The 13,765-nt window shown below is 33.5% G+C and overlaps 2 protein-coding genes across 2 annotated transcripts; both read right to left on the bottom strand.

The window, feature by feature from the left end:
• Positions 1–262: 262 nt before the first annotated feature.
• LOC139870923 (uncharacterized) lies at positions 263–6,937 on the bottom strand. The gene is made up of 21 exons (XM_071858685.1): positions 6,305–6,937; positions 5,986–6,100; positions 5,802–5,902; positions 5,432–5,523; positions 5,136–5,271; positions 4,877–5,047; positions 4,669–4,767; positions 4,426–4,536; positions 3,934–4,140; positions 3,713–3,820; positions 3,263–3,358; positions 3,051–3,107; positions 2,834–2,980; positions 2,679–2,738; positions 1,991–2,095; positions 1,741–1,902; positions 1,373–1,446; positions 1,079–1,202; positions 895–986; positions 683–803; positions 263–577 (listed from the first exon to the last, which is right to left on the bottom strand). Exons 1-21 carry the CDS (start codon positions 6,935–6,937, stop codon positions 425–427), a joined length of 2,964 nt encoding a protein of 987 aa, XP_071714786.1. The 3' UTR covers positions 263–424.
• Positions 6,938–11,316: 4,379 nt separating this feature from the next.
• LOC139870930 (uncharacterized) lies at positions 11,317–13,765 on the bottom strand. Its single transcript, XM_071858693.1, has 3 exons — positions 13,683–13,765; positions 12,122–12,312; positions 11,317–11,874 (listed from the first exon to the last, which is right to left on the bottom strand). Exons 1-3 carry the CDS (start codon positions 13,732–13,734, stop codon positions 11,530–11,532), a joined length of 588 nt encoding a protein of 195 aa, XP_071714794.1. The 5' UTR covers positions 13,735–13,765; the 3' UTR covers positions 11,317–11,529.

Consider the following 13,765-nt stretch of genomic DNA (forward strand, 5'->3'; position numbering starts at 1 on the left):
TGTTTAAGATATAAACTTTACTTGCACCTTCAATTCAAAGCAACCGACGAGGCGGCGATAACATATATGAGTATTCAACGACAATGAGGGGAAATCATATTAATTTTTAGCATACGTATATGATACATGCTTCCGAAAAATCAAGAGCTTTTCTATTGATTATAGACTCATCAATGCATAATGTATAAATTCGTAGTCAATCATCGTTCACGTACTTACATTTGTGAACTTGATGCGGGATGCCAATGGTATCGATGTGGAACTTAGCGTTTATAAAAGAGAAGCTGCACTTACATGTTATTCAAATATCATTCTGTCATTTGCATCGTGCATATGCACGGCTAAATATTGCCAATTATACAAAAATGAAAAATTAACACTAGTTCATTGAAAGTTGTGCATTTGCATACACATAAGAAAACTGTTAGAAGGGGCATTTACAAGGCTGAATTCCCCATGTTTTCTCCGCATAATCTTTAATCGTTCGATCACTACTAAATCTTCCAGATCCGGCAGTACAAAGTATGCTCATCTCACTCCATTTCTCCTCGTCAGCATATGCTCTATCCGCAGCTGCCTGCACATACACAAACGCACCCTTAGTATATCTTCATTGAGCGTTCAAAATAAAATAAAATAAAATAAATCGATAAACTTGATTTTCAACAAGTAATTAACTTACCTGAGCTTCTAGATAGCTAGCAAAGTCTGACCCCACGAGATAAAAATCTTTGCCGTTTTCAACAGTGTCACACAGCGATTTGAAGTAGTCTTTGAATCCAAAATACCCTTCCCTCACCATCCTAAATTTTTGAAGATATCCTAATTTATCAAATATCATAATATTTCATACAATTGTAGCGAAAAGCCGTTCAATTAAAAACAATGTTTTACCGAACTACGCGTGCAAATTGAAGGGGTTCTTTAACATCACATTCTTTTTCACGTAATGCCGGAACTTCATTGATCTTTGCTCCAAATATGAACTTAAGATACCAAAAAAATAATACGAATTTTTTAAATAACAGTGATTGTCATGATAATGTAAAACAAAAGCAAATTAAATGTAAGAAATTACCATATTTTCTTCACCGATTTCTTCAATTATTTCATTAGTTGATCCATCAGGTGTGGCAAGCAACAAGCATCCGTTCATAAGAAATTTCATGCTTCCGGTCCCGGAAGCCTCGTGTCCTGCAGTGCTGCATAAACACAACAACAAACATTCTATTCAATGTAATACTGATTATTTATTTACAGAACGGAAGTCATAAACATATTTGTCAAGTTCACCATATTTTGTAGATTTCGGATTCAGCTATATAAAGTAAGGTATAATAAGTCTTAAATAAAAGAGTTGAGAGATACAGACCTAATGTGTTGTGAAAGGTCACTTCCTGGTATAACTAATTCAGCAACCGAAACATTGTAATCGGGAATGAAAACCTGCAACAGATGTTACTCTAGTTTAATTAATGGGTTGATGTTTTATAAATGCTACGTAATTTTTGAAAAAAAGAAGGAAATGGGATGAAGGAGGAGTATAAAAAAGTAAAGGACGAAAATACCCTCATGGGCTTGGCACATGACTCAATTTAACTGGATTTTTTAACGACCGTAAGTGTGAGGAACTATACAAGTAAAATTTGCATACCACATGGACTATTGACGTAAATAAAAAACATAGGGACTACATCAGCAATATTGAACAAACCACAGAGACTATATTAGTAATTTTACCAGTTTAAGGAGATCTCCAATGTCACTATCGTTGTTAATTGTTTCTGCAACTGCATGACAAAGCTTGATGATCTTCTTTGCTATCTTGTACCCCGGAGGAGCTTTCCCGCCAATTATGCACACACGAGGTACAACCGTTTTTCTCTCGTTTTCGTCCATATTCTTTAATGAGATAGATAGTAAGTAGTTAGCACTTCAAAGCGTATCAGAACGTAAAACAAATGCAACTTGAAGTTTAAAAAAACAGTACCTTTATGCAGTCATATCTATGAATAACACCTAACACATTCAACAATTGCCTTTTATATTCATGTATTCTCTTTATCTGAACATCAAACATCGCATCCAAACTAACCTGAAGAAGTTGCAAATATCAACGTTAAATAATCCTTCGTAATAACACCAAAGAAATGGATAAACTTGCTATCAAAAGCAACCTACTTTCACTTCATTTACCAAATTCGACTAGTTTTATTAAATTATAAACATTATAAATGAAAAACCAAGGTTGAAAGTCTGAACTCGAATTTAAAACCGATTTGTTATATCTTTTTGGTTAAATTATGATTTCGGGTTGTGTCATTGTTAACCTAACCGAAACCGAATTCGGTTTTCTGTCCGGTTTAGCTTTCGGTTTTTAATTTGAGTTCGACTTCGGTTTCAGTTTAGCCTTCAAAATATTCAAAACCAAGCAAACTGAGCCGAATAAACCGAAAACCAAACCGATGAACACACCAAAGTGACTTCAAAGTGACTGTAAAAGTCGTTGCTGAAACCATCGAACTTCAGAAAACTGTTTTAAATCATTCAACTTAATTATGCAAGCCATTCAAGTATTTTGTGTGAATATTTTCTCTTAATAAATAAGTGTAATAGTTAAAACATTCGAGTATAATGACCAAACTAGAAATGTATCAACGATAGGTTATATGTAAAACCTTCACTCCGCTCATTGATTCAATGTATTCGGCAAGCCTCATTTTGTTAATCTTCTTCACCTAAACACCAAAAGGATCTATTAACCAAAAAAACAAACTGCAATATACGAACCAACGTATACACTTCTCTATGAGAAACATTGACGTTAAATTACCATCATCCATTCTTGCTGTAGGTCAGAATTTGCTGCATATTGTTTGAGACCGTTTAAGAGATCAACATCACGAATCCAATCTTCAGTACCGAGCCACTTAGAGATAAGAGAACACAGTGAAGGATTGCTTACTACGATCCAACGTCTCTGAAATAAGATGGAACAATTTAGACATGTGTTAATCATGTCAACCTATGAAAACATATAAAATCGTTACCTGAGTTACTCCATTTGTCTTGTACTGAAATTTCTCAGGCCACAGTTCATAAAAGTCCTGAAATAAATGTATGGTTTTTCAAAGATTTTATGTAAAGAAAAAATCTTCATATAACAAATTATAAAACTTTGACCATGTATCATAAGCTAAAGGACTTATCAAGTTACAATATCTAATTAATATATTTAAAAATAATAATTGAACATGATTACCGTGAATACTCGTGTTTTTAGCAATTCAAAGTGTGCTCTGGAGACTCCATTAACGGAGTGAGAACAAACAACGGACAGGTTCGCTACTCGAATATTCTGTCAACTCAAAAGGGATGATAAAAATATCATAACAAATAAAGGTGTTAACTTTAACCTACTTATAGATCAATTTTTCACATGAAATATGATATGTTAAAATTATTTCAAAATTAAATTAATAGATTATTGTATAGATTTCCATTCATTTGAATTATACAAATTTTTGTAAAGTTGTCACAAACTCAAAGATGACATGTTTGACCTGAATCTATTTTGACCCATTACCCCGCGCCCGTTCTGCCACCTATACTTTTTCATTAATTATAAACTTATGATTATTAATCACACATTAAATTTTACATTACATAACATGAAAATAAAAAAAATAAAAAATAGATATTTTATGGATACCTTGGCAGCACCTTCCTCAATGATAGACATACGAGATAGCCGGGCATAATCCTGTCCGATCTTATTTTTCAACTCTTCCATGAATTCAAAGTTTATGTCATATATAATCTGCCAAAAAAAGTTCATATCAAGAATTATAAAAAATATATATATAAAAAAGAAGATAAAACATTTTAGGAAGTTACAAGATCCAATACTGAGCGAGTTCTAGCAAGACTTACTTGTAGATGACGCGGTAAAACGTTCTCGAATAGATCAGCAGGGACTTTTTCCAATGCTGCGGGTAGTACTGTGTGTGTCGTAAACGAAAAAACTCGTCTTGTAATATTCCATGCCTTTTTCCAACCCAAATGCTCTTCATCAAGAAGCACGCGCATCAGCTCAGCAATGGAAATAGATGGATGCGTATCGTTTAACTGCAAAGCAACCTGCATAGGGTGATAATAAAACAATGGGTCAACTGTCAAAATGGGTAATTGAAAAGGTTATAAAGAAGTTTATAAGGAACCAGGTCAAAAGTAGATTACTATCGCAAAAATCTTATATTTTAATCGTTGTTCACATATAATTTGTAAAAGAATTAAAATTATCCGATAGTGGTCAACCTGCTTCGTTTGACCCATACCCAAAAACTATCCATAATGATCAATTACGGAGTTCATTGTGTTATCTCATAAGCTGAAAGAAAAAATACAAGCTATTGTAGCATGAACCTTATCAGGGAATTCGTCAAAGTTTCCATGCACATCTTTAAACCTTCTGATAATATCTTGCAATGATGCCGAGACAAAGAAATATTGTTGCTTTAGCCGTAATTCCTTACCCTGAAATTACGAAAAAAATTATAAAAAAATAAAAGAAAAAAAATGGTCATCAGGGTTTAAAACATTAAAGCGAGTAACACACATTTAAGCAAGTTTACAGCATCAAACGCGTGTAGATATATAAATATGTACCTGATAAGAACGGTCATCAGGGTATAGTACATTGCTTATTATTTCCGCTTTTTGTCTGTTTACAATAGCATTGATATAATCTCCCGTATTATAAGACTCCTGCAATAATAAAAAAAAAAAAAAAAAAATAACACGTCAGATCATCAATACCGTTATACAACTATTTAGAAATATTAAGGAAACTATATTTGTAATCAATCACACTCACCATATCAATGCCATCACTCGGTTTAGCAGCCCATAAACGAAGATTACTTGTGTTTCGTGTTCCATAACCAGGTATAGGATTGTCGTAAGCAACAGCTTCAACCGTTTCTTTAGGAATCCAAACTTTACGTTTGTTTCCATTCACAACTTCCTCTTGCACGGTACCATAAAACTGAATTAATGACAGATAAAAAGTTTAAAAGATGAGCAGAAAAATAAAAGATGAGTTAAATGAAAATAAGAAACTATTAGTTTTAAACCTTAACAGGATACGATACGTGGACCCGCTCAATTTCCCACGGATTTCCAAAGTTTAACCAATAGTCAGGCTGTTCATGCTGAAAACCATCCAATATTATCTGCCTGAATAGCCCATACTGATACCGCAATCCATATCTAAGTGTAGAAAAAAATATACAGATTTAGATGTTATATAATAGTAACCAACAAATTCAAATGATACTATATGAAAAGATGGCATTTTTTTTTTTTTTTTTTTACAATTATCGCAAATTTCTTTATTTCTGATGCTAAACGAAGAAATATGGAATATTACCCCCATGCTGGATAATCCAATGTTGCTAGAGAATCCATTTGGCAAGCAGATAAACGGGCCAAACCACCGTTCCCGAGGGCTGCATCTCCTTCCTTTAAAAAACAACGAATAATTTAGCATTCGGGCATGAAAACTAGAAGTCAAAACACATATTCAAATGTTTAGAGCATCTGAAGTTGTTATTTAAGCATATAGTTTTTTTTATCATAATATTCAATAAATCAATTACATAGATGATAAACATGATACATAATTCAAGAAATACATAAAGAGTCTAAAATATGTTGGCAGGTTGACCTGTCCCGACCCACCCATTTTACCACTTCTAATGAAACCTGTAAGTACCCTTAATAGCATACAATGTGCTAACCTGCTCTGCTAAAACTTCATACTCAAATCCAAGCTGACTTAACGCTTCGGCACATTGATCCCGTATGCCTAAGTTAATCACACTATTTGACAACGAACGGCCTGAAGTATAATTTAAATGCAATATAAAAATCATAAAACAATTATAATGACACAATTATGTTACTCCATAAGAAATTACTTGCCCATTAGAAATTCGAGCGATAGGAAGTATAAACGTTTCGGATCCTTCTTTTTGAAATATTGTTGAGTATCATGCCAACGCTCAATCAACCGGTCCCTCACAGTGTGTGACAATGCCTGCAAGTATTATTTCATAGTCATTTAGATGCTTAAATATCTTGTACATTTGAATAAACGCCACCAAAAAGTCAATATTAACAGTTATACATGTTAACGACAACAGGTTGACGTTAGAAAAAATCCTAAATAAAAATTAAAAATAATAATAATAAAGAATCATTTTTCCAATATTTAAACCAAAAGCTACTGAAATATTTATACCTGATAAGCTTCAAAATCATCAAAACTGAACCTTGATCTTGCAACTGTGTACTCAACATGATGTAGTATATCTTTCTGAAGACTAATTGGATCATTTTTCAAAAACCCATCCATCAAATCAAACATTTTCTCAGTTTTACCCCCCAAAAATCCTGCCTTTTTCACTACAACCCCTTCACTGCCATTAAAAGCTTCCATTAAAATATTTTTAATCTTGATTAAAGTTTCTTTATCCTCAATTTTATTTCCATTTAAATCATTAACAAGAAACTTTACTACAAAAAAATCTTCTTTTTCATCAAATTGTATTGTGGGTTTATCAATTTTAAGCCCTTTTAAAACCCTAGTGATCATAGGTAATAAACCCATTTTATCTTGAGCTCTGATCACAAAAATGGTACCGTTTGATTCATCTTTTTCAACTGTTACAGATGAAGTTGTAGTTCCAGAAGCTTGTATTAAAGATTTGCAGCAACTGTTAGTTGAATTTTTTAGTACATTGTTTTGAAGGAAAGTGAAAGATGAACAGTTTGGGATTGCAATTTGTTTCAAGAACAATAAAGATTGAAACTTTTTGGTTTTTGGTTTATGGGATTTAATTGTGACAATAGAAATTGAAAGGGGTAGAGACATTGATAATTATTAGAGGTTTGTGTGAGCCAAAAAAAATGGGGATGAACAGGTGGAAGATCACAGGGAGTCTGTGTGATCACTGTGTGTACATTTATGTGTGTGTTTTAAAGATCCAAGAAAGAGGTCAATTTGAAGTAAGTTGAGCAATTTTTAAGCAAGATTGCATTTTTTCCTCTTTTAATAAAAGATTTGAACTTCTCTCGATGCATGGTGATCGTGAACTTTATTTATTTTCTTTAACAGCCATTTTTGTTAAAAACATATACTCAGACATTTAGTAGGAAAGATAGTTTCATTCGCATTCCTTATCATACTGGACTTGACTTTTCACGTTCCTCTGAGGTTCACCATTGATAAGAATCGGAAAAGACCTTCTTGTATTCCCTGTGACTATTGAAAGGAGATCCTTCTATGCTTTTACCAATAATCACATCCAACTACATCCAGGAATCGCATCTGTCAATTGTGGTTTCGGGCTTCCGTCCTATAGCCGCCCGAAAAGGAACTGCAGTGATCTTGAATAGGGATCCTATAACGAATCCCCGTAAAAATACCACTAGACCCGAGCCCAAAGAAGGAAAAAACTGAAAAGAAGCAAGACAAACTTATCTAGAATGCAAAGAATCTACCTTGATTCCGTCATGCTTGGAAATTGGAATTACTCCACCTTGCTCGGCGGATAGAAATGCCTATTATTGAGGTAGGCGAGGCTAGATTGCCGACAAAAGGCGACTGTCTTTTGTTTGATGAGAACGAGAAGGGCAAATGACTCTTTATGTAGAGTAGGCGAGAGAGCCTTTCAAAGATAAGTGACATACCTTAGAAAAGAAAGGAGAGACCATATATAGGTACCTGTGATAGTTTGGGGTCTTTCTTAAAGGAGCAACAAATAAATGTTATAAAGCCATTTATTTTTCAAGATATTACATTTGCTTCTATATCTAACTGAATGAAAAGAAAGATTACATATGAAATCAAACAATTTTATTTTCTTCATCATGTGTTGGCTGAAGATCATGTTGAATCTGAATCTCCACATAATCCACATGTACGCCACCATAATCATATACAAATAGTCTTTTACTCTACCTGTAAATTTCTAATTGTTGAGCCAAAACAAAGCTTGACTCCAAGAACAAAAATGAGGTATATCCACATTGGTTATCCACATTGGTCTAAAGTTGAATCCTTGACGAGCAATCAAACCCTCAAACAAAGCATGGTTTGTAGACTTAATACCAAAACCGCAAGATGGATGATCAATAAGAGGAATTTCCAAACATTTTTTAGATTACCTGAGTCGCGAAAGAATCTCATCCAAATCCACCCTCCATACAAAGATGTTGACTTTGCGAGGCAAGGTTGAAACCCATCGAGTATGATGGTCAATCGAAGGCAAACAATTCTTATCGATGATCATTCTGCCATCTTTCACTTGATAAATACCTTCCTTTGAAATAGAATGTAACCAAGAATCCGCACGATCAGACAACAACAACGAGCTATTCATCACCTTCAACTCTTCCAACGAAGCAAGATGTCAACATGATGTTAATGGTCGAGACCAATTCCAATGTCAAGCACCTTCGTAAAATTTGTCCGCAATCATACAGTAAATATCGCTATCGAGAACAAATAAACGATTAAACCTGGATGCAAGCGGGCAATGGACGATCTACATATCTTTCCAAAACATGGTGTTTGAACCATCACCCATCCTTTTCTGAAAAACAATATTTGAAATGATATTTTGGTCATGTAAAAAATGCCACAGAGATCTGATCGAACTCCAAACACACTGATCTGGAAGCCGAGGACCCAACACCATCTCCATGTGCTCCCCTTTTATAACTTTTACCCACAAAGCCTTATCATCATTCAAAATTCTCCATCTCCTATATAATAGAACAACCAAACGAAAAGCGTTTAAACTCCCCACATTAAGGCATCCATTATTAAAAGGAGCAAGAACTTTATTCCAATTAACCCAAACCATCTTTCTCTCTTCATCACGGATATCTCATTTTATACATATTGTTACTCGCAATATCAGTTCTCTATCAAGGGGACATTTGTAATGAGGCCAAGTTTGTAAACAACGTACTAATAGAAATGAGGGCTTGAACTAAAGTATTTATGATGCATGAATGTGGCTATGGTAGGCATATTCTCCAAGTGGTCAGGGAAGGAACTTGATTATTGTTACTCATGTTTCCAAGTATTACATGTATATGTGTACTATCACATATTCATTGATAAATGACACACAATAATGTCATAATTTTCTGCACCCCTTGCATTAACCTTTCATCGTTATATGATATGATAACAACATGACACCGTGAAAATTTTCTTCACTCACAGAATCATTGATAAGTAACACACTCAAATGTCTACTGACGTAGTCATGTTGGCCTACCTGCCCCATTACCAAAATTAGAAGTCATGTGTTTCAAAATTGAGAGAAAGGTTATGCTCAGGAGAACATGTAGTGCTGAGTTGGTGAGTTTTGTTTTGAAAGAAATGCTTCAGAGCAAGCTAACAACTGAAATTTTTATAGTATCTTCATTATCTTTGAATTTCTCCAATACAATGTAATATAGTTATGGTTCAGTTTTGTCATTGATATCCTACTTTTAGCGCCTTTTAAATCATTATAAACTTCCTAATTTTAATTCTTTACTTAGATGCCTATACAAGTTATATTAACCTACTCGTAAAATCAATTTATTATATCATTCAAATTAACTACACCATGTAAAAAACTTTACATTTCGATTCTCGCAAATTCGTGGGTATTAAACGAGTTATAACCAAATGAAAAAATTACCACATGTAAAAGATCAAATCTATAGGTGGCAAAATGAATGCATCCACTTAAACTGGCGTTATTGTATGGTTTGAAATAGGTAGGGTCAGAATGGACAGAACCAAAACACTTTTAGTCCGAAAAGAAGAAACATTATACGGACTAACTAGTTCGAATTGCGATTATCCGCCCATTTGACCCCTTTCTTTCAAAACTAATTTTTCTATTTTACCTTTTTTTGACTTGATAAAAGATGAAGTAAATGCAATTCGCCATGTATAATCAAAATTATGACCTCAACAGCTTTTTTTAATTCGGTTTTCTCAACAATTTCTTCACACACGGACGTTTTAAAATCTTCATTGTAAATGTTGAACTCGAGTGTCAAATTCTTCAATTTCAGTACCCACAAAACTCACATTCATAATCTTCCTCTTTTCCAACATCCCCAACATTAACCTCCGCTAGAAACATACTACGTATTTGTGAAACTTTGTATCTTCTCTTTCGCAGTTGAAATGACTTCATCGGCATTAGCAGGATCCTTCTTATAAGCTGGTCGAGCACAATATGTCGAAGGATCTATTCTTTCAAATAAAATAGGGTCCCTTTACAGAGATTGAAGCATCCGGCATTTTCCTTCAGCCAATTTGACATGTTGTGTGCTTAACTATAAATTTTTGCGATCTACTACCCATTTGTGTCAGAATTACCCAAAAGAAAAGAAAGCCATACATACCCTATCCTTTTCGGGCAAAAGCTTGAACGCTTGACTTAGAGTTGGGTCCAAATCTAGCAAATAAAAGCAACTTACTTCAGGCCATGGTAACAGATTTAAATGCTAAAGATAATTGTGTTTAATCCCAGATATGTTCCTTTTTTTTTATTTCAAAATAAAGTAATAACATATAACGAAACTGAAGATTAACAAGTACAACCAATACATAGTCTATTCAAACATCCAAACATAGCCAAAACAAACCGCACAAATAAAACTAACCAAGAACAAAATCCAGCCAACATGATGGAACATATAAGTCTAAGATAGTAAATTCATGCAACACAAGTATGCAATGGATTCATGCAACACAAGTATGCAATGGATAAACTAAGTACCAGCTACACTGAAAAGCAGAAAATTAGCAAAGCGACAAACGGTAGAGAAAACGCCGACCGTTACCGGAAAACAAACAGAACAAGCCAGCAAACCACATAGCAACCAGTCGTCTCAAGATGAGCCCAAACCATAAAAGACCGAAAAGCCACCCCGGATTTAGAAAAGCCAATTGAAATTTTGGAAAAATAAAATAAAAAATACAATAGCAACCGGCCGTCTCAAGATGAGCCCAAACCATAAAAGACCGAAAAGCCACCCCGGATTTAGAAAAGCCAATTGAAATTTTGGAAAAAATAAAATAAAAAATACTCCGTTTAGTTAGTACTGTAACTTTTGAAGGACTAGTTGCACTAGAAAAAATCACTAATTTGCATTTCTACAAAAATAGCTAAGATACGCAACGCCAACAAATTTACTCCACCAATGGTTCATTAACTATTAACCACCAAAAAGTACATAAACATCAGATTACATACAAAAGATGCGGTGTTAACTATAAACTTAACCAACAAAAAGCACCTAAACATCAGATTACATACAGATGATGTGCTGTTAACTATAAACTTAACCAACAAAAAGCACCTAAACATCAGATTACATACAAATGATGTGGTGTTTACAATAGCTTAACCACCAAAAACCACCTAAAACATAGACATGCTAATTTTAAATAACTTTTTTGATGTCATCGATGAGTTTCTTCCTGTCTGCAATGGACTTCTCAAGTCGCTTAAACTCCTCCAAGACAGATTCACATTTAGCTTCGTCCCTTTGGTTTTTTTCAATCAGCATTTCGATCATTTTGTTTTTTACACTTCCATCAGCGTCTTCACCATGACCAACCTTACCCAACGGTTCATTACAAGGGCCAGAATCTGATTCTGAACTCAGTTCATGACGTGACCTTTTAGCAATCCTTTCTTTCTCATTTGTTGCTTGCATTCTTTCTTTAAACTTTGCCCGTAATGAATCAACATGAGAACCAATTTCGCCAAGTATGTTCTCAGCATCCTGTGTTAAGTACAGTACAACCAACCATAAGAAATTAGATGGCATGCATACAGGAAATAATGGTATAAATATAAGTCAGGTAAAAACAAATCAATTTACGACTAAAGTAACACACAAAATGGGTCAGGTTCATATGATGGAAACATGTCAAATCAGGTATAATAATGTAGTATTTATGTAGTAAACTGAGTTGGATATTCATTAGTCAAGAAACAGAATCCATATGTATGCATAGGTATGGATGTACCAAGGGTTCATTAGACAGCCTTGGTTTTGATTCTGGCCCTGAACTAGAGCCTGACTTTGATTGTTGTCGATGTAATTCTTCCTTTGGCTTCACAACCCTTTGCCGATAAAACCAATCTTGCACTTGCTTATACGTTAACCCTGAATCTTTACTCAGCTTTTCTATTCTAAATTTATTTGGGTTCGACTCAGCTGCAGATACAAATAATCATCAATAACCATAATCATAACCATAACCTAACCATAATAATAATAGAGTGGTGATATTTCCACGATTGAATTTGATAAATTCAACATATCTATGTATTAACTACTTGTACCATATATACATATAAATGAACTACGGTGTATTTATCAAAACTAACAATGAAAAGCTTATCTCCCATAATACCACTCCCAATCATGACATAACTTTATTCTATAACTGACCTCAGCACCACATTAGCACTTCCTCCCTTTCACTAACGAATAACTGATTCAGTACTATCCATCACACCATTCCTCAACTACTTAAATAATTTATTCGAGCATAGTACATATATTAAAGTACAATGTACTACAAAATTTAACAATATTAAAGCACACTTATCCGTTATTCAATATTGAATTGTAAAGACATTTTGGATGGCTAGAAATGGATAAAACACCAATGTCTAGACAATGCCATTAGAGTTATTGATGACAGACAATAATGGATCAATAACAATCCGTTGCGGCTCTATATATATATATATATATATATATATATATATATATATATATATATGGTACTTGGTGGGATAAGGGGATAAGTGATTTTGTGATTTTTATATCTTTAAATCTACAGCTCCGATTTAAAAAAAAAAAAATGCTGGTATCTATTTTCATTGTGTAGATTCAGAAATAATATAATTTTTTTTTTTTTTTAACTGGATCGTTAAGATGCATCTGATGCATGTTATCCGCTGTTTGATGCATGTTAACTGCTTTTCATGCATCAGACGCATCTTAACAAAATACAAAGAAAAAATGACTTTTGATTAAAAAAAAAACAGTGTTTAGGGTTTAGTAATTAGGGTTTAGAAATTAGGATTTAGGGTTTAGAAATTAGGGTTTTAGAACAAGTTTTTAATACGAACGGTTTAGAGTTTAGGGTTTAGGGTTGAGCGTTTACGGAGTAAACCCAAAAACTCTAAATCGGGCTAAATCCTAAAAAAAACTCAAAAAAACCCTCAAAACACGTTAACATACATCACATGCATTTTAAGCTCTTGTTAAAAAAAAAAAAAAAAAAAAAAAAAAAAAAAAAAAAAATTATGAATCTATACAATGTCAGTTAATCACGAAAATTTTTATTTTTTTTAAATTAGAGTTCTAATGTAAAAGATATAAAAATCTCATTTTACTAATTCCCTTATCCCAAAAATACCACTTCAGTAACGATAATGATTCAAACATTAAGCTCTAAAAACATATGCTCCGTACTATGTATGAATCAAGTCCTATAAATCCATCAATCAGATCTAAAACATTTAACAGATCGGAAATAAAAATTAAAAATAAATATAAATATGAATACTTACCAGCATAGGCTTTTTCAAGTAGAAGCAGTTGGTGTGAAGTCTTCTTCTGCATGTTTAGATTGCTTTTTCCTTCTGAAACCCTA

Source organism: Rutidosis leptorrhynchoides, chromosome 1, assembly GCF_046630445.1.
Source record: "Rutidosis leptorrhynchoides isolate AG116_Rl617_1_P2 chromosome 1, CSIRO_AGI_Rlap_v1, whole genome shotgun sequence".
In the NCBI taxonomy this organism is placed as follows: domain Eukaryota; kingdom Viridiplantae; phylum Streptophyta; class Magnoliopsida; order Asterales; family Asteraceae; genus Rutidosis; species Rutidosis leptorrhynchoides.

Bases quoted from the DNA above. Each gene is read 5' to 3' on its own strand.
- LOC139870923 (XM_071858685.1), bottom strand. From the start codon at position 6,937: ATGTCTCTACCCCTTTCAATTTCTATTGTCACAATTAAATCCCATAAA. The intron at 4,537-4,668 runs GTACATATTTAT...TCGTAATTTCAG, and splicing joins CTGATGACCGTTCTTATCAG to GGTAAGGAATTACGGCTAAA. The intron at 578-682 runs GTAAGTTAATTA...GTGTATGTGCAG, and splicing joins CTAGCTATCTAGAAGCTCAG to GCAGCTGCGGATAGAGCATA.
- LOC139870930 (XM_071858693.1), bottom strand. From the start codon at position 13,734: ATGCAGAAGAAGACTTCACACCAACTGCTTCTACTTGAAAAAGCCTAT. The intron at 12,313-13,682 runs GTAAGTATTCAT...TTGTATCTGCAG, and splicing joins ACTTGAAAAAGCCTATGCTG to CTGAGTCGAACCCAAATAAA. The intron at 11,875-12,121 runs GTACATCCATAC...TACTTAACACAG, and splicing joins GGCTGTCTAATGAACCCTTG to GATGCTGAGAACATACTTGG.